Source organism: Pteropus medius, unplaced genomic scaffold, assembly GCF_902729225.1.
Source record: "Pteropus medius unplaced genomic scaffold, Ma_sr-lr_union100, whole genome shotgun sequence".
In the NCBI taxonomy this organism is placed as follows: Eukaryota; Metazoa; Chordata; class Mammalia; order Chiroptera; family Pteropodidae; genus Pteropus; species Pteropus medius.
In genome coordinates this window covers 2,192,525-2,219,870 of record NW_024350927.1, presented here as the reverse complement: position 1 = coordinate 2,219,870, position 27,346 = coordinate 2,192,525, and the positions used below count along the sequence as shown (strand labels likewise).

The 27,346-nt window shown below is 42.1% G+C and overlaps 1 protein-coding gene across 1 annotated transcript in view; it reads left to right on the top strand.

Annotated features, from left to right (window-relative positions):
• The window catches only part of SPEN (spen family transcriptional repressor), a 69,160-nt gene extending 43,214 nt beyond the window's left edge, over positions 1–25,946 (top strand). Inside the window, exons 4-16 of the mRNA XM_039842128.1 lie at positions 2,028–2,188; positions 3,498–3,698; positions 6,766–6,917; positions 8,898–9,023; positions 9,340–9,453; positions 10,649–10,762; positions 11,738–11,838; positions 14,358–19,839; positions 19,982–22,615; positions 23,009–23,518; positions 23,635–23,829; positions 24,137–24,295; positions 24,763–25,946. Coding sequence (XP_039698062.1) covers positions 2,028–2,188; positions 3,498–3,698; positions 6,766–6,917; positions 8,898–9,023; positions 9,340–9,453; positions 10,649–10,762; positions 11,738–11,838; positions 14,358–19,839; positions 19,982–22,615; positions 23,009–23,518; positions 23,635–23,829; positions 24,137–24,295; positions 24,763–24,900 — 10,087 coding nt within the window. The 3' untranslated portion in view covers positions 24,901–25,946. The remainder of the gene's footprint in view (positions 1–2,027; positions 2,189–3,497; positions 3,699–6,765; positions 6,918–8,897; positions 9,024–9,339; positions 9,454–10,648; positions 10,763–11,737; positions 11,839–14,357; positions 19,840–19,981; positions 22,616–23,008; positions 23,519–23,634; positions 23,830–24,136; positions 24,296–24,762) is intronic.
• Positions 25,947–27,346: the final 1,400 nt, after the last annotated feature.

Below are 27,346 nucleotides of genomic sequence, written 5' to 3'. Positions count from 1 at the left end.
CATTGATCGACTTCTTTTCCATTTTTATAATAGACACACAGAACTTTGTTTTTGTTGCCTCATTAATTACTTCAATAGCCAGAAATTCTGCTTTTGCCCATATTTGTTTACGTTTTTACCCAATATTACTAAAGAACTTTTATGTATGTAATATTGGTAGTATTGTAATTATTTTCTTTAATGGTTATTTCATGATTCATTGGAATTAAGCTGATAAGTCACATAACATTCTATACTGTAGTCATCCTGTGGCCTTGTGAATAGTCTTGTATTGCTTGGAGTACTTAATATATATCACAAGCATTTTTCTCCTGTGCTAAAACAGAAGATTAATTTTGTTAACCCTTAATTTGAATGAAAATATAGTATCCTGTTCACTTAGTACTGGTAACACTACTTTATTTTTGCTGAATGATCTAAAAAAGATAACTCTTTTTATAGTTGGGAAAACTGAAGCCTAGTGGTTATAGGAGACCTGACAGTGATGACTTGCAGTTCTATCTGGAGGCTTTTATCTCATTCATTTGCATTTTGTAACTCAGATATCATCATTTGGCTCTTACTGGCATAGGTTTATTTTTCTATGTTTCAAACTACAGAAAGCTCTGATAACCTCATGACGTTTTCATTTTTTTGTCTTAGCATGTGAAAGATAAATAAAAATGCTGTGTAAATTCTTAGTTATAACACCCTGTTTTCATATAGTATTTATTTTTTTACTTTTAAAAAAAGCAATAGCGAATTTGCCTCAGATCCTAGGGTTGGATATATTAATTAGGCTGACGTAGAGATTGTCTTGGATATGAGAGCTTTTCGAATGAAAAACAAAAACAAAAACACTGTCTTTCCTATAGCAAGTGTGCTTAAAGGTGGATTAACCACATAGAGTTATATATATGTATAAAGGAGGGTTGAGTATGAAGCAGAATTTTAGAAACTTATAAATAGCATAATCTGTAAATATCTTTTTATTAATCTATTTGAGAAGGCTATAAAAGAACTTAAAACCATAGCAGTCTTGTACATTCAGTACCAAAGAGAATTTTATATTTCTCATATAGTTCTTAGGCATAATAAACTTGTTTAAAAACTCTTCACTCTGACCATGTTGGTACTATTTCTCCTTGTCTTTCAACTGACTGTCTCCCCATTTGAGGATTGTATTAAATTGAAAAGTAATAAATTTAATTTCATTGACTCTCATTTCCCACATTCACAGAGAAAAGAGCCTATAACTAACAAGACTCAAGCAGCTTACATAATATTTCTTCATTAGACCTTCAAAAAGTTTTAAATTAAAATTGCCTGGGAAATTATTTTGGGTATCTGTGTTTTCCTAAAAAATAATATATTCTTGAGGTGGTAGTAGTAGAATAATAGTAACAGAGCAGTGCCTCTTTATTGAATGCTGTCATATTCCAGACTCTGTAAACCTGTGGATCATTTTATTTAATTCTTAACCATAGGAGAATAGTTACTGTTATTATTTTCATTTTACACATGTGTGAAACTGAGGCTTAGCAAGAGGTTTAATGCCTTGTCCAAGAATACAAGCTGTTATGTCTGAGCCAAGATTAGAGTTTAGCTCTCTGAATTCAAACCCATATACCCACTGTTCTATCATTATTACCTTTAAGTGAATTGTATTTATTTACATTTGAAAAAACTGTTCAAATTTTGCACAGAATGAAGCATTTGTCTTGAGGTGGCATGTGGTGGTGAATGTTTTTGCTTCCACATTCTCAGACCAGTGTTTGCTGTCTTCTGCTATGTCTGAAGGTAGAATATGAAATAGATATGGAAAGACCAAGTGCTGTAGACATAAATAATAATAATAAAATAAAATAATTAAAAATAATAATAAAAAGAAAAAAGAAATAGATGTGGAAAAGGAAAGGATATCCTGACATTTCAGACCTAAAATTTAGATCTTTTAATTATTGCTTATTAATTGTTGATTTTAAGAAATTTTATATACTACTCATTTTCTGTTTGTCTTTTCACTAAAGTTTTTTTCCCTTCTGCAGCACCGATTCCAGCAGTAGTTCAAGTGATGACTCTCCAGCCCGATCAGTTCAATCCGCAGCAGTCCCCGCACCCACTTCCCAGTTGCTTTCATCCTTGGAAAAAGATGAGCCCCGTAAAAGTTTTGGGATCAAAGTTCAAAATCTTCCAGTACGCTCTACAGGTAAAAACTGTACTTTCCATCGCTCCTACTATGGGGAATGAGAGACTGAGCAACTTGAATTCTGTACTTTGTAGTGATAATAAGCTTTGTTTTTGTGGTTCATTAATATTTAATGCCATGTAAGAAAAAAGAAAAAGCAAGTGATTATTATAACTTTATATAGTTTTCTAGTTTGTTATGTATAAAGATTGCATGTTGTTTTATTTGTACTTATTATATACAAATACACATATACATACTATATGCATGTATAGATACACATAAAGTTTATATAGTACATGTTATATAAAAACCATGGTTTATTTTTGAATAAATATGCTTTCTGGATTAACTTTTGATACTAGGGGAAATTTGGTATGATGAAATTATAGAAATACTATTTTCAGTTAGATTTATTATATTGGCCTGGAGTCCTGTGTTATGTGAAATAACTTTGGACACAAAATTATGATCGAAAACCCATTTCAAAATATTAAAAACAGTTTAAAAGAGGAAGATCATTAATAATGGAAAAGTCTAGTGAAAAGCTGTAATCTTTTACTCCTGACATTTTTAATTGACAATTGACCATGATATACTGTTATTCTTAAACTAGGTATATTGAATATGTAAACAACTGATAGTAGATGGTCACACCAACAGAGACCACACTAAGTATTTCTTAGCCAAATATATTTGAGTGATTACTTAAAATTATTTATTAAACAGCCTATGAAACCTACATACTAGGTTTGTGAACAGATAAATTAAGACACATGAGCTTTGGATTTAGATTACTTAGTAATTTAGGAATGGACAGGAGGTAAAATTGGCTTGTCTTTCTATAAAATTTTAATTTTATGATGAGGCGAATTAACACAAGACCCCCAGATGGTACGATACATCTGTAAAAGGCTTCAAAGTTGTTTAGAATGTTGTAAGTGCCACTTCCCACACGTTTTTATTATTGAAATGATGTTTAGAAAGCTAGAAGTATGGCTTTCTTTCTAAAGTCTTTAAAATTCTTATATATGTATGTAAAGTTTTTATTACGAGTTTTAAACATAACCAAAAGTAGCAGTAGCAGAATGAACTCCCTTACACTAGACTCCAGATTTTAAAAAATAATACATCTTCTAACACCTAATTTATTTTCAAAATTGTACAGTAGTCTCCAAAATGTCTTTTTAGAGTTATTTTATTTGAAAAATTAATGTTTTAATGCTAACAAAACTTAGGTCAGAAATCAGGCTAGTGATTTAGTAGCTTACTTATTGGGTTGTAACTAAATTAAAAAAAATAAGCAACTTGTTTTTGTTTTGGGATTTAGATACAAGCCTTAAAGATGGCCTTTTCCATGAATTTAAGAAATTTGGAAAGGTGACTTCAGTGCAGATACATGGAGCTTCAGAAGAGAGGTATGGTCTGGTATTCTTTCGGCAGCAAGAGGACCAAGAAAAAGCATTGACTGCATCAAAAGGAAAACTTTTCTTTGGCATGCAGATTGAAGTAACAGCATGGATAGGGCCAGGTAAGAGACAAGGAAGCTGAGTTTTAGTGTAATTTGTATTCCAACCTATGAAAGGGCAACATATTTTCCTGAATGTGGCCAACTATTCCAGCTTTATTGACACACTTCCAGTGTCTTCTTTCTTTAAAGAGTGGTTGCATTTATTTAGTTAGGGTAAAAATTGTTCTGTCTATAAGGGAGAAATGCTGACTTTTAACGTGAGTCTGAAAGGCAGAGTTTAGCCCCTTGTTGAGTCCTACCTTCGCTAAAGGATTAAATTGATTGAGGTAAAGAGATAGTTCCTAGGAGAATGACAAACAGAATTAGCCTGAGTTAGAAAACAAACTACTTGTTATATCGATATGAGGGACTAGTTAGACCAGTTTTATTTTTGTTATGCCCAGCACAAATTGGATATGTTATTCTAGCTTTCATGACCTTGAAAGATAATGACAAAGACGCAGGCTTATGAGTGTGACCTATTGAGAATTTCAAGGGGACATTTTCTTAGCTTGAACCTACCTGTAAGACCTCTTGTAAGGCAGGAAGTCTACTCAGGGATGGCCTTGGGTCATTTTTCTCCTGTTTAGAATCACCTGCAATGCTTGTTTAAAATGCATACTCTTTGGCCTTACCCCACCCAGCTTACTGGTTCAGAATTTGCATAGTCAAGTTTGGGGATCCCTAATTTAAGACAACTTGTGAATACATTTGTAGAAGAATGAATAGAAACGTTATAATTATGCAGTCACACTACATAGCTCAGACAATCGAACTTTAAGACTTTGAGTGGAATTTCTAAGGTAAACATAACTCATTTTCTTTGAATATTCATTTTATTTGACGAGGAAAAAATAGAATTTCCCTGATAAGAATGTGTAAATGATTTTTTTGTATTAAAACAGGCACAGAGGTATTAGACCGAATACTACAAAATGTGCAAAATTTTGTGATGAGAAACAGGAATTCAAAGGAATACGATCTTTCAAAGGAATTCTAGGTTATGCCTTCATTTCCCGTCTCTTTGCCAGGTTCGAGATGTATTGCCCTGAGTTATACTGAGCTAAAAGCAGCTCAGGAGTTCTTATTTAACAGATTTGGAGCAGGTCAGAACTGACTTGAGGAATAAGAATGTCATATAATCTATATACATTTTTAGAGCCATCTATAATTATTAAGTAGCGAGGCTCTAATTCAAGGACATTATCAATAGGGACCCTCTGATCTGCAAGTGGTGGGGCTAGCTTGAGATTTTTACTGTAAAAAAAACCATTTTACCTAATTATTTAACACCCGGGATGTAATTGGATTTTAACCATCTACCAGTGAAGATTTTGAGTAGTTTGGTTGGTTCGAACATAGGAAAACTGAAGGTCTTTTCCTAGGCAGGACAACGTGAAACATCAGTTTAATAGACTGAAAGCAATTGCTTCTGAGTGTGGAGACTTGGTTGGAATTATGCTGTTAGATGGTGTAAGTCATAAATGTTTTGTATTGAAATGTACGAAGCTGATTGCGTACTAAGGTAAAGGACCTTTTGGAATTAAAAAAAATTCAGCTCTAAGAAGCTCTAAGCCGCCCCTAGTGACTTCTAAGATTGTGCTTTCTTATTCCTGTGCAGTGTTACAATCCCCTAAGCATGAAAGTTTTTTCAGTGTCATGTCGGCATTAAGACAAACTGGTCATGAAGATTAAATAGATTATATGTGCAAAATTCGCTCTTTTTCTTTGCTAAACTGAATTTCCGATTTTGAAATTTTTACTGAGCTATTTGGTGGAAATGAAGCCATTATAAATTTTAATGGTTGCAAATCATGCTTTATCCTTCTGATTCTGCCTTTTGAAGTACGAACCTCAAGATGTGTCTAAATTATTTTTTTCTTTTGAATTTTTCTGCTTTTTAAAATGAATTATTCCTAAATATGTGCACTCTTAGTTATATAATTTCCAGAAGACCTAGTTGGGTTTGAAATGAGATATACCCCTGAGAGATAATGATGAAAATATGGAGACGGGTGTATGAGCCCTGGGCAGTTTTTGACTCTGTGAAAGTATGTATTCTTTGTTGACACTGGTAAGATTAAGCTGAGCTGCCACTAGAGCTTTCAGATTGGAATCAGGAGTAAGATGTATTCTGGCCGAGTTCACTCAACAGCTCAGAAGTTGAGCCTTTTTAACACCAGTGTTGTCATTGATGGCATCACTGATGTTCATGGCTGGCACTAAACACTTTGTTTCAGTGAAGTTGATTCAATATTAACTTTTTTGGATGGCTTTGTTTTACATTAAGAAAGAGAACATATGGGCTACATTATAATGATCAACAAAACATTGAGTGTCCCTGCTCTAGACCAAGTTAATAAGTGGAGCTTCAGAGAAAGCCTGTTATTGCATTAGACATCACACCAGGGCTTTCGATCCTAAGAAGCAGAAACTTTGTCATTTGGTCTCTTTCTGCTTGTTATTGAGGTCTGCGCAGCGCCAAAAGAAGATATTTCATAAGTGTTACTTCAGTCAGTTTTCATACAGATATTATTCTTATATCTAAAAATTGCTGCGTTTAGACAGTTGGGTTATGTTAATTAGTATGAGAAATATAAAATCTAAATATTTTATTAAATGTTTAAATAATGAAGCTGGACAATTTCAGCTGAGTTATGTGTATTTCAGATTGTAGTTTTCTATTCCACATTGAGAGCCTGCTACATAATTTTGGAACCTAAGATTAGGCTAAAATTATCATTTTTGCTGGGGCTTAAAATCTATTTTTGTGTTAGTGATTATTTTTAAAATAAATCAGCTTAGCAGTTTGAAATTTAGTCCACTGTTCTATTTTAAAGATCAAACAAAGTGTTACTTCCCCCTACTTTTTGGAACAAGTTTCTTCCTTTGTATTCCTCTTTTGCTTTGGATTTAACAAGAGGCAGCTATTTCTGAAGGTGTGTATAATTTTTTGGCTTGTGTAAGTACGCGAGCCCAGTATTTCAGAGATTTGGTTTCTTAAACGTAGATTTTTTTTCCCATAACATGTAAATACACATTAAAACACTCTCTTCTCTTTTTACTCTGCCTCCATTCCACTTAACAGAAACAGAAAGCGAAAATGAATTTCGCCCTTTGGATGAAAGGATAGATGAATTTCACCCCAAAGCAACAAGAACTCTGTTTATTGGTAATCTTGAAAAAACCACTACTTACCATGACCTTCGCAACATCTTCCAGCGCTTTGGAGAAATTGTGGTATGTTGCTTTTCACGATAAAAAGATTTAGATCTTTGTCAAAAATCATAAAGCATAGTACAGATTATATTTAGAAAGGTGATATTTGGAAGGCGTGATGAATATTTTTCTCATTTGCTGTATGTTTTTAACTCCTGCTAAAAGATTAGGAAAGCACACTGGGGATTATTATGTATATATGTAAAAATACATAATATATATTTGTTTTTATTTTGTTTAGATATGCTTTTTTCTATCCATTTTCCCTATTTTTCTTTTTCCATTGGTTGCTGTTTTAATGCCATCTGTAGTTCTCTGGGTTGAAAGGAAAATCTGGAAGAGAAAACGTGTTTGTGAGAAAGAAACAGCAGATTAATGTATGATTATTGTGTTACCACAATGCACATCAGAAGTACCTCAGGGATTACTAGAGCATGGATGTCATGCTGGAAGCTCAGTTCTGTTCTGAAATTTTAATTGGAATCACTTTTTATATTATGCAAGTCATTGTTAGATTTAGGAATAGAAGGATTTTTCTGTTCCCTATGACTCAAAACTTGAGCAGTTTATAGAGAAAGTATTTTGGTTGCAGCTTTGTACCCTTGGGATATACTGTTTTGTTTAGTGTTTTGAAAAAAAGTAAGGAAATTATTTATGTCTTTTTTAAGACTTTATATTAATAGCAGTGAAGAAATTGCTCTAGTATATTTGTACTGTAATTCCAGCTTTACTCTCTACCTAGGTGAGTGACTTGGAGTTCTCATTCCTATGGGCTCCAGCTGCTGCTTTCTTTAGACAGTGATCTATGAATTTGCTGTTTGGCATTCACAAGTCTATGAATTGATAAAACTTTCAGATATAGTGTTATTTGAATGTAGCTGCTACTTTAAATTTTGGAGGAGTATAAAAAGTTGTATTTAAGCACATGGACACATCTTCATCACCAGGGTTGCTAAAACTGTGTTTTTAGTGCTGTGCTTTCCAGTAAGGTGGATACCTCAGTGTTCTTTTTGAAAACATAATCTCATCATGTTTGCAATTGCTCATGAGTATCACTATTTTAATGAAACACAAACTTTGGGGATATGATCTGCTGCTTATTGATAACAGATTATGCTATGGCCAGAAAGAGTCTAATTACTGGGTCTACCCACCAGTATTCTTTGGAGACTATTTCTCTTCAGTAGAATTTTCCTAGGTTATTACATTTTACATAATGATGAAAATCAAAGTGAATATTTACCATTACTTAGAACACTTTTGAGTATAAAGGACCCACCAAACAGCTCTTTAAATGCATTTTACTTGTTTTGCTCTTTTAGGTTTTGATTTTTGTCTTGTTACCCATAAAAGGAAGCTTAGATAATCATAATAATTATAATGTATGTCCTATGTCATTACTGTTTAAAAACAAGTTTTGCCATCCAAGTGTCTGGTTTCTCTGGACCATTTTCAGTGTAAGCCAGGTTTTTTCACCACCTCCTTTAACTAGGTGGTACCTGAGTTATCAGTTGTGACCACAGGTTTTGAGCATTCCAAAGAGATGGAGGTGTTCCTTTATAGAGTGGTGCTTTAATCCAGGGATGGTGTTCTGATGCATTTTCACAAAGTAGTTCAACTATATATATACCCATTCATTTTGGATATGAGAGATTACCATATTTATCAATCACCAGGCTTGGTTCAGTGAGATAGAATGAGTCTTCCTTTATTGTCATAAATTTCTCTTAAAACAGGTATTGTGGATTTTAAATTTTGAGTTGCAGTGCAGTTGCTCTTCAGCAAAGAGCTTCACATGGGAAGGATTTCAGAGTTGGTGGCTACAAATGCTGTGTTATGTAGTTTTTTTAGACTAATTTACAGTTTCATTAAGGTGTACAGTTTTAACTAAGACAGTGTTTTGGGAAATATGACTTGAGAAATATATATCTCATATACACTTGGTTTCTGATTTATTTTCTTGTTGGCATATCACTAAGTGGTATCCCTCGGCCTTTTCAGGATATCGATATTAAGAAAGTAAATGGAGTTCCCCAGTATGCGTTCTTGCAATACTGTGATATTGCCAGCGTTTGTAAGGCTATTAAGAAGATGGATGGGGAATACCTTGGAAATAATCGCCTCAAGGTAAAGGAATTTGCATAAGTTATTGCACTGTTATGATTTTTAAGATTTGGAGTTTTTTTGTGCATATGACTGACTGTTTTAAATTGCAGTAGATAACCATAAAGGTGGTACACATCTCTGCATCCTCATCCTGTTATATATAATCTGAATTAAGACTTGCTTATTCAGATAGGATTACTTTTTTGTAAATTTTTAATTTTAATTAAATGGTTCACACTTGAGATGTTGGTTTGATAAGATTTCTATAGAAGATAGGTTTTCTCAGAATTCTGTAGTTGGTGACATTACTAATCGAAATTTTGCCTTTTCTATTCAGCTGGGTTTTGGAAAGAGCATGCCTACGAACTGTGTATGGTTAGACGGGCTTTCTTCAAATGTGTCGGATCAATATTTAACACGCCATTTCTGCCGATACGGGCCTGTGGTAAAGGTAGGTGGGAGGTTTTGGTGTGTAGTTTAAAATTACTTTGGACTCTCTTTTCTTGGTATTCTGTCCTTTCAGTCTCAATTTCAACTTCTTCTTTTCTTTAATAACTCATACATTAAAATTCTCCTTTTCAAAATTTGGCCTAGAAGGGCATTTGCATCTCATTTACTAGCTTATGATACGAGTATTTCGAAGAACTATTTTTGAACCAGCCAAGATGATTAATTTGATACTAATCTGCATAATACTGTTAAATAGATTGTTTCTTAGGAATTTTTCTATCTCACGTTAAAATTATATAATTGTTCACAGTCATACTAATATATTATTAGACTTGATTTTTAAAAAAATTTATCATGACTTTAAAGGGACTTTCACACAACAGAATGTTCATCTAATCAATGTTGATGCAACACACTCACAAACATAACAGGAAAAGGGTCTCTGGACCCTGTTTCATTATGCGAGGATAAAGCTTTAACTCCTTGAAAGCAAATTTACACTGTAGTGGGCACGTTTTATAATTTTGACATGTCTTTAAATGTAGCTTTTGTTTGAAGAAATGTACATCTTAAACGTGGCCAGTGTAAATAAAAATCTGCTTTCAAATAGTAGTGCTACTTATGACCAAAATTCACTGAAATTTTTTATTGATTCAGTACTCTTTATATTCTCTCTGCCAAGGATATTGATTTATTTGAGCCCATACTAGAAGAATGCTTACTTAATATAGCAGGTCCTCATATAACTGGCATTTCATTCAACATTACTTCATTATAATGTTGATGAGTTGATGAGGTACTATAGGAACTTAACTCTTAGCCTGTGATAAAATTGGTTTTGTTATATGTCATTTTGTTTCAGGTCACAGAACCTATTGATATTAAACAAGGACTTACTGTATAGTACAGTACTCAGTCAACATGGAAAACAAAATAAAATACAGAAGAACAAATAAAGGAATAGCCTACCTCAAGCCACAATATGCACGATTCTGAACAGGCCCTACATATTTTGTTGTGTTTTCACTACAGCATCATCAGGAAAAGCCTGAATTTTTTCCTAGAATATAATGTATATAAGTGTATTTTTCCTTAGCTGTGTCTTTGTGACTTAGGATTTTGCTGGGACTGACACTAAGTCTAGTGGATGAGGCTCTTAATTTTCTGTTTCTGTTTTTGTTTTTGTTTTTTTACAGGTGGTGTTTGACCGCTTAAAAGGCATGGCCCTGGTTCTCTACAATGAAATCGAATATGCACAAACAGCTGTAAAAGAGACCAAGGGGAGGAAAATTGGTGGGAATAAAATTAAGGTATGCAGAATGACTAAGCAGAAGCAAAACAAAATCATATTCAGGTCCTGCCCTCTTAATTACTGGCATTTTGTAGTCTGCCAACAAGGGGAGTAGTTTACAGCATATACATTATATGGCCTCAGTTTTTAAGGGAGATAATTACACTTTTTATAATTGGCTACCTGAGGGCACAGGTTCTTTTAAATTAGTAAGCACAGAATATTCCCTAAAAATCCTCTCATTCAAGGAATTGTGCTTCTCTATGCCCTGGAAACCTGATGTTCATGTGTATACTCTTGGTGCAGGCTGGCTCACAGTCACCTATGTGTATCTCTGCACCTAGGAGCTTGAAGTGCCAAGCCAGTGCAGCTTCCTCAATTATCCACTCTTCCTCTTCTTTCCTCCTCTCCTAAAGAGTGGGTAACCACTGAAAGCATGATATTTTGGTGTTTTTGTTTAAAAACTTCAGTTTATGATAGCTTGAAGAAATTTATAAATTTAATAACTATGACGGTTAGATTGAAATAAGTCTTTTGAAAATAAGATACTGATAGATGATTGGTATCATATGCTTTGGTGACTCTGAGGCCCAGCTGTGAGTAAAGTTTAAATGTTCTTACATATTTTATTTTATGTTAACTGTGCTTTCAGCAAATTTATGCATAGTAGAGTTTGCTGGATTATTTAATTGACAACCTAGAATCCTACAAGATATTGTTTCAGTTTTCCATTTTGCTTTTTCTACTCCTTTAGATTGGGTTCTGGAACTTTAAAATTATAATTCTTTATCAAGATTTGTGTAGAAATTGAGAGAGATTTAATGTTGACAAAATAGTGTCAGTTATGAGGACTGTTTCACTTAATTGAGATAGATTTCTCTTTCTTGAAATTTATCCAGAGGGCTATTTTGGTAAGAATTTTAAAATTTGGTAACACTTCTCATTTTTAAAATCTGAAACTTTCATCAAACACTTGCTATTATTTTCTTTGAAGGTGGATTTTGCAAATCGAGAAAGTCAGCTGGCATTTTATCACTGTATGGAAAAATCTGGTCAAGATATCAGAGACTTTTATGAAATGTTATTAGAAAGAAGGTATGTAATTTAAAGCTATCAGCATAGCTTGAATTTTAAAATTTCTAATACATAATTTACATGGGAATAAATTTTATATTTTACCCCTTTTCTACTCTAATTCTAAATAAACCTCTTCCCTTCTATCCCTTTGTAGAGAAATACAGGTTTATTTTTATAAATCCAGTTTTCATGTGGTTCATGGGAATTGGGGTAACCTATCTACATTTCTTACTGACTGCTCCTACAATTTGAAAGTTATTATTTTGCCAGATTATAACTTTACCCACCTTTAAATTAAATATGATAACATGTTGAAATACATTATAAACTATTAAATGTCCTGTATAGTTAGTAATGACACCATCCAGGTTGTCACCATGCGTGTGCTCATACAATCAATTTTTTAAAAACCAAACTTTCAAAAGACTGTCAAGAGCTTTGTTTTAATTTATCTCTTAAATGTTTTGTGAGTCAGTAAGCCAAAACATATATAAATTGTTAACTTTAGCAATGTAAAAAGTAAACTTTATTTCTCCTTGTTAATTTTTTTCAGTTGGTCATGGTATGTAGTATTTTTTCTGCTGCTTGTAGGAAATAGTACAGGTCAGAATCATTTACGTTCTCACAGTCTGACTCAGGCTATTTCTATTAGCTTAAAACTGCTCCAGAACTAATGATTAATTATTTTTTTTTGACTGAATATGTTAAAACATCCTAACATCATGTCACCAGGTTCTTCACTAGCTGATCACATTTGAAATTAAAAACTATCATCCATACGATCAAGCTCTTTGTCCAAACATGCCTGCGTGATTAAGTCTTCTGGAATATTACCACTAGATCTCTACTCTCGTGCATGTGCGTTAGACAAAAGGCTGTGTGTGAAAAATGCATTCAAGTATAAAGTATAAACGGCTCACTCTGTGCAAGAAGGCCAAATCCTAATCATGCTGCTAGAAACCTGTTGAGTGCATTCCCTTTTTATTGCTGCTGCTTGTCACTTCATTTTTATTTAAATCATAGAAGGTATATGTTTCTTTGAGTCATTTCCTTAGGGAATATTTAGTGGTCATTGAATACTTGGAAGGTTTTTAAATGAAAAATGTCCCTCACAGCCAAATTCTCAAAAGCTCAAACTTCTAAGGTTTTGATGTTTGTTTTTTTTTTTCACTAATAGATTGGAATCCACATTCCAAGGTATAAAAAATCAACAGTGCTCCAGGCAGAAAGTCAGTCTTGATAGGCTTTTCTTGGTCAGTCGTGTATGAGTGTGAGTGTGCACACGTGTGTATATGTATATGCAACAGAACATTTTTGTAGAGAAAGGAAAAAAAGTTCTCCATCATGGGTCCTCAAGTGGCAGCTCGAAGTTATTGTTAATACTTTTAAGTGCATACAGGAATTCTTACCTGTAAGAGAGTGGAAAGTATTAGTGATCTAGAGGCACCTAAGACATAAAAAATCCATTAAGATCCTCTGTGCGTACGTTAAATATTTTTCAAAGAACAGTGTCTTATGAGGTTTGGATAATACTGCGTGGGTGTTCAATTTTTGTACATTACTACTTAAATCACTCATTTTACTGATGATCTGGCTCTGGCTTTGTTCTTATTTCTTACCAATGGTTATTTATCCCTGTCGAATGGAGTTTGTCTCCCAAAGTAGGAAGCAGGAGGGTGGGAGACTTCACTGTAACCCAGTTTTGCCCCATTTGGTTTTAGATGGCAGTGTTTATGGAAAATCAGAGGTCAAGAAAAGTAGTCCAGAGAGGGAGAATTATTGCAGTTGAACTTAAGGATCTTTGCTTTTTCACAGAGTGGAAGGAAGTCATCTCACTGAATAGTTGATACGTTTACCTCTAATGATAGTTCAGCTCAGGAATGTAAATGGTGAGCCATTTGCATAGGGGCTTTGCAGTTCAAAAGTAGTATTTCATTTATTTCTTCAAATATTGTGTCAGGTAGGTAGTGTATTTGTTTCCCAAGTTGTGGTAAGAATATCTTTTGGCAGAAAAGTAATTATGAAAGACTTAGAAATGTGGAGATATGATACCCTTTAATACTAGAGCTCTAGTTACAAGTCGGAACACTCAACACTAAACAAATAAAGAAGGGCTTGAACCACTGCTATCCAATAGAAACATAATGGAAGCTGCATCTGTGGTTTTAAATTTTCTAGTAGTCACATTATAAAGTAAAGAGAAAAAGAAATTAATTTTATTTAAGTATATCTAAAATATCATTTCAACATACAATCAATCTAAAGAAATTATCGAAGTATTTCTTCTTTTTTTTTTTTAATGTAAATCTACCAAATTTAGATTTGGTACTCACATCTCAATTTAAACTAGTCAGATTTCAAGTTCTCAGTAGCCACATGTGCAGTGGACATATTATTGGACAGTGTAGGTCTAACTAATGACTAAATAATGTCAAGGATATTTAGAAGCCGGACTTATTAATCTCGTGTACATGATTCAATGTGTAAACAACGAGGAAACAAAAGAATATCTTCTTCTTCTTCTTTTTTTTTGGCAGAGAGGAACGAAGGGGATCTTATGACTATAGCCAAGATCGTACATATTATGAGAATGTTCGTACTCCGGGCACATATCCTGAGGATTCCAGGCGGGACTATCCCACTCGAGGGAGAGAATTTTATTCAGAATGGGAAACTTACCAAGGAGACTACTATGAGTCACGATATTATGACGATCCTCGGGAATACAGGGATTACAGAAATGATCCTTATGAGCAAGATATTCGGGAATACAGTTACAGGCAACGAGAACGAGAAAGGGAACGTGAAAGATTTGAATCTGACCGGGACAGAGACCATGAGAGGAGGCCAATTGAACGCAGTCAGAGTCCAGTGCACTTGCGCCGCCCACAGAGTCCTGGAACGTCTCCCTCACAGTCAGAGAGATTACCAAGCGATTCTGAGAGGAGGATTTACAGCCGGTCCTCAGATCGAAGTGGAAGCTGTAGCTCACTTTCCCCTCCAAGATATGAAAAACTTGACAAATCTCGTTTGGAACGCTATACAAAAAATGAAAAGACAGAGAAAGAACGAACTTTTGATCCTGAGAGAGTGGAAAGAGAGAGACGCTTAATAAGGAAGGAAAAAGTGGAAAAAGACAAAACTGATAAGCAAAAACGAAAAGGAAAAGTTCATTCCCCTAGTTCTCAGTCTTCAGAAACAGACCAAGAAAATGAAAGAGAACAGAGCCCTGAAAAATCAAGGAGTTCTAATAAACTGAGCAGAGAGAAAGCTGACAAAGAAGGAATAGCAAAAAACCGCCTAGAACTCATGCCTTGCGTGGTTCTGACTCGAGTGAAAGAAAAAGAGGGGAAAGTTATTGACCACACTCCTTTGGAAAAGCTGAAAGCCAAGCTTGACAATGACACTGTCAAGTCTTCTGCCCTAGATCAGAAACTTCAGGTTTCTCACATGGAGCCTGCAAAATCTGACTCGTCTAAAGCAGAATCTGTTAGAATGAAAATGCCAAAGGAAAAGGCACTTTCAAGCCATGTAGAAGTGGTAGATAAGGAAGGCAGGCTTAAAACCAGGAAGCACCTAAAACCAGAGCAGTCTGCTGATGGGGTAAGTGCTGTGGATCTGGAGAAGCTGGAAGCGAGGAAAAGGCGTTTTGCAGATTCCAATTTGAAAGCAGAAAGGCAAAAATCAGACGTCAAGAAAAGTAGTCCAGAGATGGAGGATGCTCGAGTACTTTTAAAAAAGCAGCCTGACACATCATCTAGAGATGTCATTCTGTTGAGGGAAGGAGAGTCTGAAAGAAAGCCTGTGAGGAAAGAAATTCTTAAAAGAGAATCTAAAAAACTCAAACTAGACAGACTTAATGTAGTCCCTAGCCCTAAAGACTGTCAGGAGCTGGCCAGTATTTCTGTTGGGACTGGCTCAAGGCCCAGTTCAGACCTACAAGCAAGGCTGGGAGAACCAGTAGGTGAATCTGTGGAAAATCAAGAAATCCAGTCAAAAAAACCCATTTCCTCAAAATCGCAGCTCAAACAGCTACAACTATTAGATGATCAAGGACCAGAGAGAGAAGATATTAGGAAAAACTATTGCAGTCTTCGTGATGAAACACTTGAATGTAAATCAGGCCAAGAGAAACCACATTCTGTAAATACTGAAGAAAAAATTGGCATCGATATTGATCACACACAGAGTTACCGAAAACAAATGGAGCAGAGTCGTAGAAAACAGCAGATGGAGATGGAAATAGCCAAGACTGAGAAGTTTGGCAGTCCTAAAAAAGATGTAGATGAATATGAAAGACGTAGTCTTGTTCATGAGGTAGGTAAACCCCCTCAAGATGTCACTGACGACTCTCCTCCTAGCAAAAAGAAAAGGATGGATCATGTTGATTTTGATATCTGCACCAAGAGGGAGAGGAATTACAGAAGTTCACGCCAAATCAGTGAAGATTCTGAAAGGACTGGTTGTTCTCCCAGTATCCGACATGGTTCCTTCCATGAGGAAGATGACCCTTTAGGCTCCCCTAGGCTAATGTCAGTAAAAGGGTCTCCTAAAGTAGATGAAAAAAGTGTCCCCTATTCTAACGTAACAGTCAGAGAAGAATCCTTAAAATTTAATCCTTATGATTCCAGCAGGAGAGAACAGATGGCAGACATGGCCAAAATAAAGCTATCTGTCTTGAATTCTGAAGATGAACTAAATCGGTGGGACTCTCAAATGAAGCAAGATGCCAACAGATTTGACGTGAGTTTCCCAAACAGCATAATTAAAAGAGACAGCCTTCGAAAGAGGTCTGTACGTGACTTGGAACCTGGTGAGGTGCCTTCTGATTCTGATGAAGATGGTGAACACAAATCCCACTCACCCAGAGCCTCTGCATTATATGAAAGTTCTCGACTGTCTTTTTTATTGAGAGACAGAGAAGACAAACTACGTGAGCGAGATGAAAGACTCTCCAGTTCTTTGGAAAGGAACAAATTTTATTCTTTTGCATTGGATAAGACAATCACACCAGACACTAAGGCTTTGCTTGAAAGAGCTAAATCCCTCTCTTCATCTAGAGAAGAAAATTGGTCTTTTCTTGATTGGGACTCGCGATTTGCTAATTTTCGAAACAACAAAGATAAAGAAAAGGTTGACTCTGCTCCAAGACCTATTCCATCCTGGTACATGAAAAAAAAGAAAATTCGGACTGATTCAGAAGGAAAAATGGATGATAAAAAAGATGATCATAAAGAAGAAGAACAGGAAAGGCAAGAATTATTTGCTTCTCGTTTTTTACATAGCTCAATCTTTGAACAAGATTCTAAGCGCTTGCAGCATCTAGAGAGAAAAGATGAAGACTCTGACTTCATTTCTGGTAGGTTCTATGGGAGGCAGGCATCTGATGGAGCGAACAGCACAACTGATTTGATTCAAGAGCCAGTAGTTCTTTTCCATAGCAGATTTATGGAACTCACACGAATGCAACAGAAAGAAAAAGAAAAAGACCAAAAACCCAAAGAGGCTGAGAAACTGGAAGATACAGAAGATCGTCCCAAGACCCCAGAATCTGCTTCTGAGAATAAAGAGGCAGAACTGAAAACCCCGTCTTCAGTTGGGCCTCCTAGTATGACAGTTGTAACTCCAGAGTCCACATTATCATCCCTGGAGAAAACAGCTGGTGATAAAACAGGAGAGGTGTCTTTGGTGACAGAAGAGAAGACCGTGGAGCTGGCCTCCGTCTCCGAAGAAGCAAAACCTACCTCCGAACTGGCTCCCGTCGCTGTGGAACAGCCTAAACAAACAGACTTGCCCCCAGGAGTGGATGCCGAGAAGGATGCTGCTGGGATTCCTTTAGTTGCTGGAGAAAGTTCATCAGTTGACCAGCTGCCTTATCTGGATGCCAAGCCTCCAACTCCAGGGGCTTCATTTTCCCAGGTGGAGAGCAGTGTAGAGCCTGAACCTGAGAGCACCCAACCACTTTCAAAACCAACTCAGAAGCCTGAGGAAGCTGATGAGCCAAAAGTGGAAAAGCCAGACTCAGCTGTTAATGTTGAGCCCACTGCAAATCCAAAAGCTGAAGTTGTTCCTGAGGTTCAGCCTCAAGCTTCTGAAGATGTAGAGGTTGACCCTCCAGTTGCTACAAAAGATAAAAAGCCAAACAAAAGTAAACGTTCCAAGACTCCCATCCAGACAGCTACAGCAAGTATTGTAGAGAAGCCCGTCACAAGGAAGAGTGAGAGGATAGACCGGGAAAAACTCAAGCGGTCCAATTCTCCTCGGGGAGAAGCACAGAAGCTCCTAGAGTTGAAGATGGAGGCGGAGAAGATCACAAGAACTGCCTCTAAACACTCAGCCGCGGACCCCGAGCACCCTGAGCCAAGTCTGCCTCTCAGTCGCACAAGGCGCCGGAATGTAAGGAGCGTCTATGCGACCATGGGTGACCATGAAAGCCGCTCTCCAGTCAAGGAGCCTGTCGAGCAACCAAGAGTGACCAGGAAGAGGTTGGAGCGGGAGCTTCAGGAGGCTGCGGCAGCCCCCACGACCCCTAGGAGGGGGAGGCCTCCAAAAACACGCCGTCGAGCCGAGGAAGACGATGAGACCGAAGCGAAAGAACCAGTCGAAACAGTTAAACCAGCTGAGGGATGGAGGTCCCCACGGTCCCAAAAATCAGTAGCTGCTGGTGGCCCACAAGGGAAAAGGGGGAAAAATGAACCGAAAGTTGATGCTGAACGTCCTGAGGCTACCACTGACGTGAGCCCCCAAGTAAACGTGAAAGAAAATAACACAAAGTCCAAGGCTGATAAAGAAGAAGCAGGAAGTGAACAGAAACGTGACAAAAAAGATGTTGGCACAGACAAAAATCCACCGGAACCGTCTCCAGTTGAAGTGGCAGAGAAAAAAGCCCCTGAAAAAAACTCCAAGTCAAAGAGAGGAAGATCTCGAAATTCTAGGTCAGTAGCAGACAAATCTGCAAATCTGAAAAACGTGGATGCCAGCGTCAGTCCCAGTGTGGCTGCGGGCCCTGCGGGGCTGGCCGTGGAGAAGGAGGCCGGAGTTGTGGCAGTCTCCCCTGAGAAGAGCGGGAGTCCCCCAAAGGAGAGCCTATCACCCCAGGGGAACAGTGGTCCAGCTGATCCAGACAAGGAGCCAGAGAAGGAAGATCTGTCTGCCCCTAAGCTGTCCCCAGAAGCAAATCAGTTAGCCAAGCAGATGGAGCTGGAGCAGGCTGTGGAGAACATCGCAAAGCTCACCGAGACATCCGCGGCTTTCAAGGGGGCGACCACAGGTGCAACAGAGGGCCTCTCCGCAGAGGACAGGGAGAAGCCCACACACCAGGCAAGTGAAACAGAACTGGCTGCAGCAATTGGTTCCATCATCAATGACATTTCTGGGGAACCAGAAAACTTCCCAGCACCTCCACCTTACCCTACAGAATCTCAGACAGACCTGCAGCCCCATTCTCAAGAGCTGCAGCCTCCGGAGGAGGGAATGGAGCCTGAGACCGATGAGGCCGTGTCTGGCATCTTGGAGACTGAGGCTTCTACAGAATCTTCTGGGCCACCAGTCAGTGCCCCTGACCCCTCTACAGGCCCAGCAGTTAACAAGGAAGCTGGAGGAAACAGCAGCGAAACCTCCCACCCGGTGCCAGAAGCCAAGGGCTCAAAAGAAGCTCAAGTCACTCTTCCTCGGAAAGACAAAGGACGCCAGAAGACAACTCGATCACGCCGCAAACGAAGTGCGAACAAGAAAATGGGGGCTGCTGTAGAGACCCACGTTTCTGAACCGAACCAAGTTCAAAGCAAGAGTCCTGCTACAGATGAGGGGACAACAGTCCAACCCGCAGAAACTGCACAGGAAGAAAAGCAGAGTGAAAAGCCCCAGGCCAGTCCTCCAGAAACCTGTGCTTCTGACCCAAGCCAGACTCCATCCAGGGAAAATTTGTCCCAAGAAAGTGTTGTTGAAGAAAAGAGTCCAACCAAAGCATCTGTGCTCCCAGACCCTCCTCCCCCCTCACAGCCAGCACCGGTGGAGGTGGCGGAGGCAGCAGAGGTGGCGGAGGGCGAGGCGGCGTGAGGGCGAGGGGGGTGGGCGGAGGCGTAGGCGCGTGAGGGGTATGAGAGGGGCGGTGGAGGGCGAGGGAAGGAGGCGTGAGGTGGCGAGGCGCGAAGTGGAAGAGGATCCCCAAGCCAGATTCAAGGTGCATTCCATCATTGAAAGTGATCCAGTGACCCCGCCCAGTGACTCCAGCATGCCAACCCCGATTCCTTCTGTAACCACAGCAAAGCTCCCACCCCCTGCTGCCTCTGGAGGGATCCCACACCAGAGTTCCCCTGCTAAGGTGACAGAGTGGATCACAAGGCAGGAGGAGCCACGGGCTCAGTCTACCCCGTCACCAGCTCTTCCCCCAGACACAAAAGCCTCTGACATTGATACCAGCTCCAGTACGCTGAGAAAGATCCTCATGGACCCCAAGTATGTATCTGCCACAGGCATCACTTCCACAAGTGTCACAACTGCCATTGCAGAGCCTGTCAGTGCTGCCCCTTGCCTGCATGAGGCACCACCCCCTCCAGTTGAATCTAAAAAGCCTCTTTTAGAAGAAAAACCAGCAGCTCCGGTAACAAACACCTGCAACACACAGGCCTCAGAGGTTCCAGTAGCCACTGACAAGGAAAAGGTGGCTCCAGTCATTGCTCCCAAAATTACTTCTGTTATTAGCCGGATGCCTGTCAGCATTGATTTGGAGAATTCACAAAAGATAACTCTGGCAAAACAAGCTCCTCAAACCCTGACTGGCCTGGTAAGTGCCCTTACCGGCCTGGTGAATGTCTCATTGGTCCCAGTGAATGCTCTGAAAGGCCCTGTGAAGGGCTCAGTGACCACACTGAAAGGTCTGGTGAACACTCCTGCGGGCTCCGTCAACGTCCTAAAGGGGCCAGTGAATGTTCTGACAGGGCCGGTGAATGTTCTCACCACTCCCGTGAACGCCACTGTGGGCACAGTAAACGCTGCTGCGGGTGCAGTGAGCGCCACAGCAGGTGCGGTGACGGTCACAGCAGGTGCGGTGACTGCTGCATCTGGCGGCGTGACCGCCACAACAACAGGTGCAGTGACTGTGTCAGGTGCAGTGATTGGACCATCAGTGAAGTGCAAGCAGAGATCGAGTGCTAATGAAAACAGTCGGTTTCACCCGGGGTCTATGTCTGTGATTGACGAGCGTCCAGCAGACACAGGCTCTGGTGCTGGGTTGCGTGTGAACACTTCAGAAGGGGTTGTGCTCCTGAGCTATTCGGGGCAGAAGACTGAAGGCCCCCAGCGGATCAGTGCCAAGATTAGCCAGATACCCCCGGCGAGTGCAATGGACATTGAATTTCAGCAGTCCGTGTCCAAGTCCCAGGCCAAACCCGATTCTGTCACACCATCGCAGCCTCCACCCAAAGGCCCTCAGGCTCCTTCAGGCTATGCGAACGTGGCCACCCATTCTACTCTGGTGCTAACTGCCCAGACGTACAATGCATCTCCGGTGATTTCATCTGTCAAGACTGACCGTCCATCCTTGGAGAAGCCTGAGCCCATTCACCTCTCTGTGTCCACACCTGTCACCCAGGGTGGCACAGTGAAGGTTCTCACCCAGGGCATAAACACACCCCCAGTGCTGGTTCACAACCAGCTGGTCCTCACCCCGAGCATAGTCACCACTAATAAAAAGCTTGCTGACCCCGTCACCCTCAAAATAGAGACCAAGGTCCTTCAGCCAGCTAACCTGGGGTCTACTCTCACTCCCCACCACCCTCCTGCTCTGCCCAGCAAACTGCCTGCAGAAGTGAATCACGTCACCTCGGGACCCAGTACCCAGACAGAGCGAACTGTCTCCCATTTGACAGCCACAAAGCCCGATGCACATTCTCCTCGACCCAGTGGGCCTGCTCCATCCCCATTCCCAAGAGCGTGCCCCCCCAGTAGCACCGCATCTACTGCACTCCCCACTAATGCCACAGTCATGCTGGCTGCAGGCATCCCTGTGCCTCAGTTCATCTCAAGCATACACCCAGAGCAGTCTGTCATCATGCCACCCCACAGCATCACCCAGACTGTGTCCCTTAGCCATCTATCCCAGGGTGAAGTGAGAATGAACACACCCACGCTGCCCAGCATCACCTACAGCATCCGGCCAGAGGCCCTTCACTCTCCTCGTGCCCCCCTGCAGCCTCAGCAAATAGAGGTCAGGGCCCCACAGCGCGCAGGCACACCCCAGCCAGCCACAGCTGGTGTGCCTGCCCTGGCCTCCCAGCACCCTCCGGAGGAAGAAGTGCATTATCACCTCCCTGTTGCTCGAGCTGCAGCCCCCGTGCAGTCGGAAGTGCTGGTCATGCAGTCCGAGTACCGACTGCACCCGTACACTGTGCCCCGGGACGTGAGGATCATGGTGCATCCCCACGTGACGGCAGTCAGCGAGCAGCCCCGGGCCGCAGATGGGGTCGTGAAGGTGCCGCCAGCCAGCAAGGCCCCTCAGCAGCCAGGAAAAGAGTCTGCCAAGATGGCAGATGCCAAAGCAGCCCCCGCCCCAGCCCCTCACAGTGAGGCCCGCATCCTCACAGTCACGCCCAGCAACCAGCTCCAGGGGCTGCCTCTGAGCCCGCCAGTGGTGGTGACCCACGGGGTGCAGATCGTGCACTCCAGCGGGGAGCTGTTTCAGGAGTACCGATACGGGGACATCCGCACCTACCATGGCCCAGCTCAGCTCACACACGCTCAGTTTCCTGCCACTGCCTCCATCGGCCTACCTTCCCGGACCAAGGCTCCCACTCAGGTGAGAGCACTTAAAATCAGCCTTCCAAATCACCAAATAGTGGTTGAGGTGCCAATGTGGCTCCTAAAGTATGCTATCCTTTTAGTGGGTTTAAAGAGGCATTTCCTAAATTTCGGCATGAAGGGATCAGATGACAGTACAGAGCTCAGGGACACAGGAAAGAGCTCTTTGTGGGAGTGGGTGGAGTGGTGGCTTCTGCCTGCAGGGATGGGGAGGGAGAGAACAAGTGACCACCTCTTACCAGAACCCTCAGTCCTGAATGCCCGAGAGCATCACCGAGTGGTTAAAGCCCCTTGCATGGACCAAACGGACCCTGTGTGGGTCCGTTTGGTTGGGGGCAGGGTGTGGTGCATAAGATTCTGACTGTTCCTTTCTCTTCCCGCCCAACTCCAGGGTCCCCCTCCTGAAGGTGAGCCCTTGCAGCCCACTCAGCCTGCACAGTCTACACAGCCTGCCCAACCCGTGCAGTCCACACAGCCTGCCCAGCCCACGCAGCCCTGCCAGTCCTCTCAGCTCAGCCAGCCAGGCCAGCCACCAAGCAGCAAGATGCCCCAGGTCTCCCAGGAAGCGAAGGGGACCCAGACAGGAGTAGAGCAGCCTCGCCTCCCGACCATACCTGCAAATAGGCCAGCTGAGCCTCATGGCCAGGTTCAGAGGGCACAGACAGAAACAAGCCAGACCTCCTATCCCTCCCCTGTGTCTGTTTCCATGAAGCCTGACCTCCCGGGCCCTCTCCCTGCTCAGCCCCCCCCAAAGCAGCCATTGTTTGTCCCCACAACCTCAGGCCCCAGTACCCCTCCAGGACTGGCTCTGCTGCATGCCGAAGCCCAACCCTCCCCCAAACAAGACTCCTCTCCACACTTGACTTCCCAGAGGCCTGTGGATATGGTCCAGCTTCTGAAGGTAAGCCTGGGAGGGGTCACCCCCTACTACCCTCCAGTTCCCACTTGATTTAGCCCAGCAAGCATAGCTCTCTTCTCTAGCCATAAGCTCACTTCCTATTTGTTTCCTCTTGGCAGAAGTACCCCATCGTGTGGCAGGGCCTCCTGGCCCTCAAGAATGACACAGCTGCTGTGCAGCTCCACTTTGTCTCGGGCAACAATGTCCTGGCCCATCGTTCTCTGCCCCTGTCTGACGGAGGTCCCCCCTTGAGGATTGCCCAGAGAATGCGGCTGGAGGTCACACAACTGGAAGGGGTTGCCCGAAGGATGACGGTAAGACATGGCCCAGGTGAGCAATTTCCCCATCCCCAGGGAGGTAAGGTATGGGTGGCTCCCAGCTGCCTGTCTCCCTGGCTTATGGGGTGCAGTATTACGGCATTCTTAGAGATGAGCATGTTCTGTCTCCACTGGGGGTGTACCATGCTTCTAGACTAGAAATGAGGCTTTTTTTCATTCAACAAATAAATACGAGAGTGGACTTTAAGGTCATTTTAGAGGTGGGAGCTTTTGTAGACTTCAGAGCCAGATCTCCTGGGTTAGTCAGGCCCCTGATCACTACTGACAGCTGCCTCCATCCCAGGTGGAGACAGATTACTGTCTGCTGCTGGCTCTACCCTGTGGCCGTGATCAAGAGGACGTCGTGAGCCAGACCGAGTCCCTCAAGGCTGCCTTCATCACCTACCTGCAGGCCAAGCAGGCAGCAGGGATCATCAACGTTCCCAACCCTGGCTCCAATCAGGTCAGCCTTGTGCCATGTCCTTCCTCAGTGCACGCACAGGTGGGGCTGGGCTGGGCTGGTCAGGCAGTCTGACTAATTTGGTGGCGTGGGCTACGAGTGCCAGCTAGGGTAGATAGCCTGGAAGTTTCCCCGAGGTGGGCAAAGGGCAGACTGGATAGAGGGAAACAAGCACTGTGTGGGCGGGGCTGCCATCACCCATCTTGGAGACAGTCAAGAGAAAATGGAGACAGCAGAGATTTTTCTTTAGCTTAATGATATAGAAGAGGGTCCCAGGTAGTTTCTGACACTTGGTTTTCTTCTGGTGGACAGTCATGGAGATGTTAGCTGGTTGGGAGAGTTACTCAACCTGGCTCTCTCCGTTGGGCTGCTTCAGGGCCCCAGTTGGAGATGTTTGCCCACTCCATTACCATTCTTCCTTTCATGCGAAGACAGGGGGTCCCACTTTTCTCTCTTGTCCCCTTCTCCAGCCCGCCTATGTGCTGCAGATCTTCCCACCTTGCGAGTTCTCTGAGAGTCACCTGTCCCGTCTGGCCCCCGACCTTCTCGCCAGCATCTCCAACATTTCTCCCCACCTCATGATTGTCATTGCCTCTGTGTCTGTGTGAGCCACTGAATGGTCACCACTTGGTGTATTTTCCTGAGGCTCCGCAGTAAAACAACACAGGACAACCCAGCCAAGTGGAGGAAGAAGCTGCCGAAGGGGACAGACTCCACTGCCAGACGGCCAGCCTCGCCCTCCTGCCTGCCCGGCTCAGTCGGACAGACCCCTCTGGGCAGTGGTGCTGCTACTTGTATGTTTACATGACTTTTAACCCAAGGACAGACCACCAACCGATGGACTCGCAGACACCTTGGGGCTGGGTTTCTCTCTCCTCTTTTTGGAGAAAAGGAACAGGGCAGTGGAATTAATTATTTTGTTGTTTTGTTTTTAAGAAACAAGAAAACAGAACTGCCTTTGCACTAAATTAGTGACTTGGACTTTTGCACAGTGAAGACAGGCTGTGACACTCTTGGATGTCTTGGTGTACATGAACACACATCACGGACTCTAACACAGGACTTCAAACTGCTGAAACCTTGGGGTCAAGGAACATTTCATTGGGTTGTTTTGTCCCCAACCTCTCCCTTCCCCTTGCTCATTTGGATGTCACCTTTCTTAATTCTCCTGCCACCACCATCTCTGTTTCACCCAGAATGTACAGTTTACAATCGGAAAAGAGCAAACAGAAGGATTTTCTGTCTTGGTGGTATATGCAGAACTTGGGATGTGTGTATATATAAATATATAATATATATAAATATATATAATACTGACTTAAAAAATCAAATTCCCCTGACATACATTTTTTTTAATCTGTGCCAAAAATGTGTTTTCAGAGAAAATCTTATTTTCATACTCAGACTTTGTATTGTCACTCATTTGTATAAGTGCACTTCATTATAGCACGGGCCCTGCCCCGCGATTTGGAAGTGTCACACACACACACATACACACAGAGACTGTACAAAAAGACTGGCTTCCCTCTTCCTGTGACCTTGACCTCTCCCCCAACTTCCTAACACTTATTAATTTATGAAACTGTTTTTCTCAGCGCAGTTTTGTTTTGTGTGTCCATTGGATTACAAACTTTATTAAAAAATACAAAACATGTCAAGTGTGGATGTGATGGTCACTTGGGTGGGAAGACCAAGTGTCCTTGGCTTATGGGAATAGCTAGCCCTCATCCCACTTTTGCTTCCCCCCCTGCCCAGTATATGGGACCTGTTTCATTTCAGCCACTCAGTCCTCCCCAAGGACCATTCTGTCTGTCTTGTATAAAAAATTTTCATCACAGACTGAACTTGAACCAGTTTTCAATGCCATGGTGTATGTAGATATCTGTGACACTTAAAGGCCCTGACTGGTTCTTGGGTAATGTGGAAGGCACTTCGAATTTGGATACAGGTAAAACTACGCCCCCATGCAAACTCAGGAACATCTTGAATAAGCTTTGGTGTCTTGTCTCTCGCCCTTTCCTTTTCTGGGTGTGGTGCAGGCTGGCCCTGCGGCAACAGTGGCACAGCCTGGCCTGATGGTGTTCCTGTAGCTCCTAACAGGGCGGGGCAGGGGGCCAGACTTCCCCTGCAGCTGGACGTACTACAAGCTGGGGAACTGGGCAGGGACGGGAGGGAACATGGGCCATGGATTTGGTGGTCTCACTTGAATATCCAAGAGGCCCCTCCAGACAGACCCACATTTCTGGTATAAGAAGGTACCATCTCTGAGTGAGGGATGAACTGTGTGGAAAAGGGACAGAGACAGCATCTCAGAGCAGCACCTGCCTGCTCTGCCGGCCCTACTTGCTGCTCCTAGTTTAAGCAGTGCTGTGTCCCCCACCTCCCCATCAAAACTCCTGGCTGCTCACTGTCGTTCCTCTAGGCCCTCAGCCTGGTGGGAGAGACTCCACTGGTTCGGGTCAAGTAAATGTTCCCAAAAGATGGCACTGGCTTAGCCTTGATCCTTGGGCCAGGGATACTGTGAAGTGTGCAGAGCCCTCCCACTTCCCCAACAAGCTCAACAGAACTGGGCCCTTGGCCTGCTGGGCCTGGTTCTCTCTGCCTACCTTGCTGTTCTGGCTGAGTGGTGGTCCCTGAGCTGGGCTCTGTCTGGGTTGCCTGGATCCTGGTAAGCGGTGTGGCCAGCCTTTGCTGGCCCAGGTCCCAAGCCCCAGGCAGAGGGGCAGCAGGATCGCAGCTGAGCTCCACAGCAGAGGTGGTAGGGTCTTCAAAGTGAACAGGTGAGAAGCCTCCAAAGAGGAGACTGGACGAGGGAGTAGGGTGCATGGAGCCACACGCTCTGGCCCCAAGTGTGCTGCCTGCACCCTGACCTGGACAAAGCAGCCAGCTTGCTTACACAGGTCCCAGGGCTCCAGTCCCATTTCACAGAAGGGACGGCCTGGCTTTCCCAAGAAGCAGGTCTCTGCCAGCTGGTCCCTGGGTGGAGCAGCCCTTCTGTGGCATCAGCCAGCCACAGCTGCCAGCTCCCCGCCCTACCCCCACAGGGAGCTACAG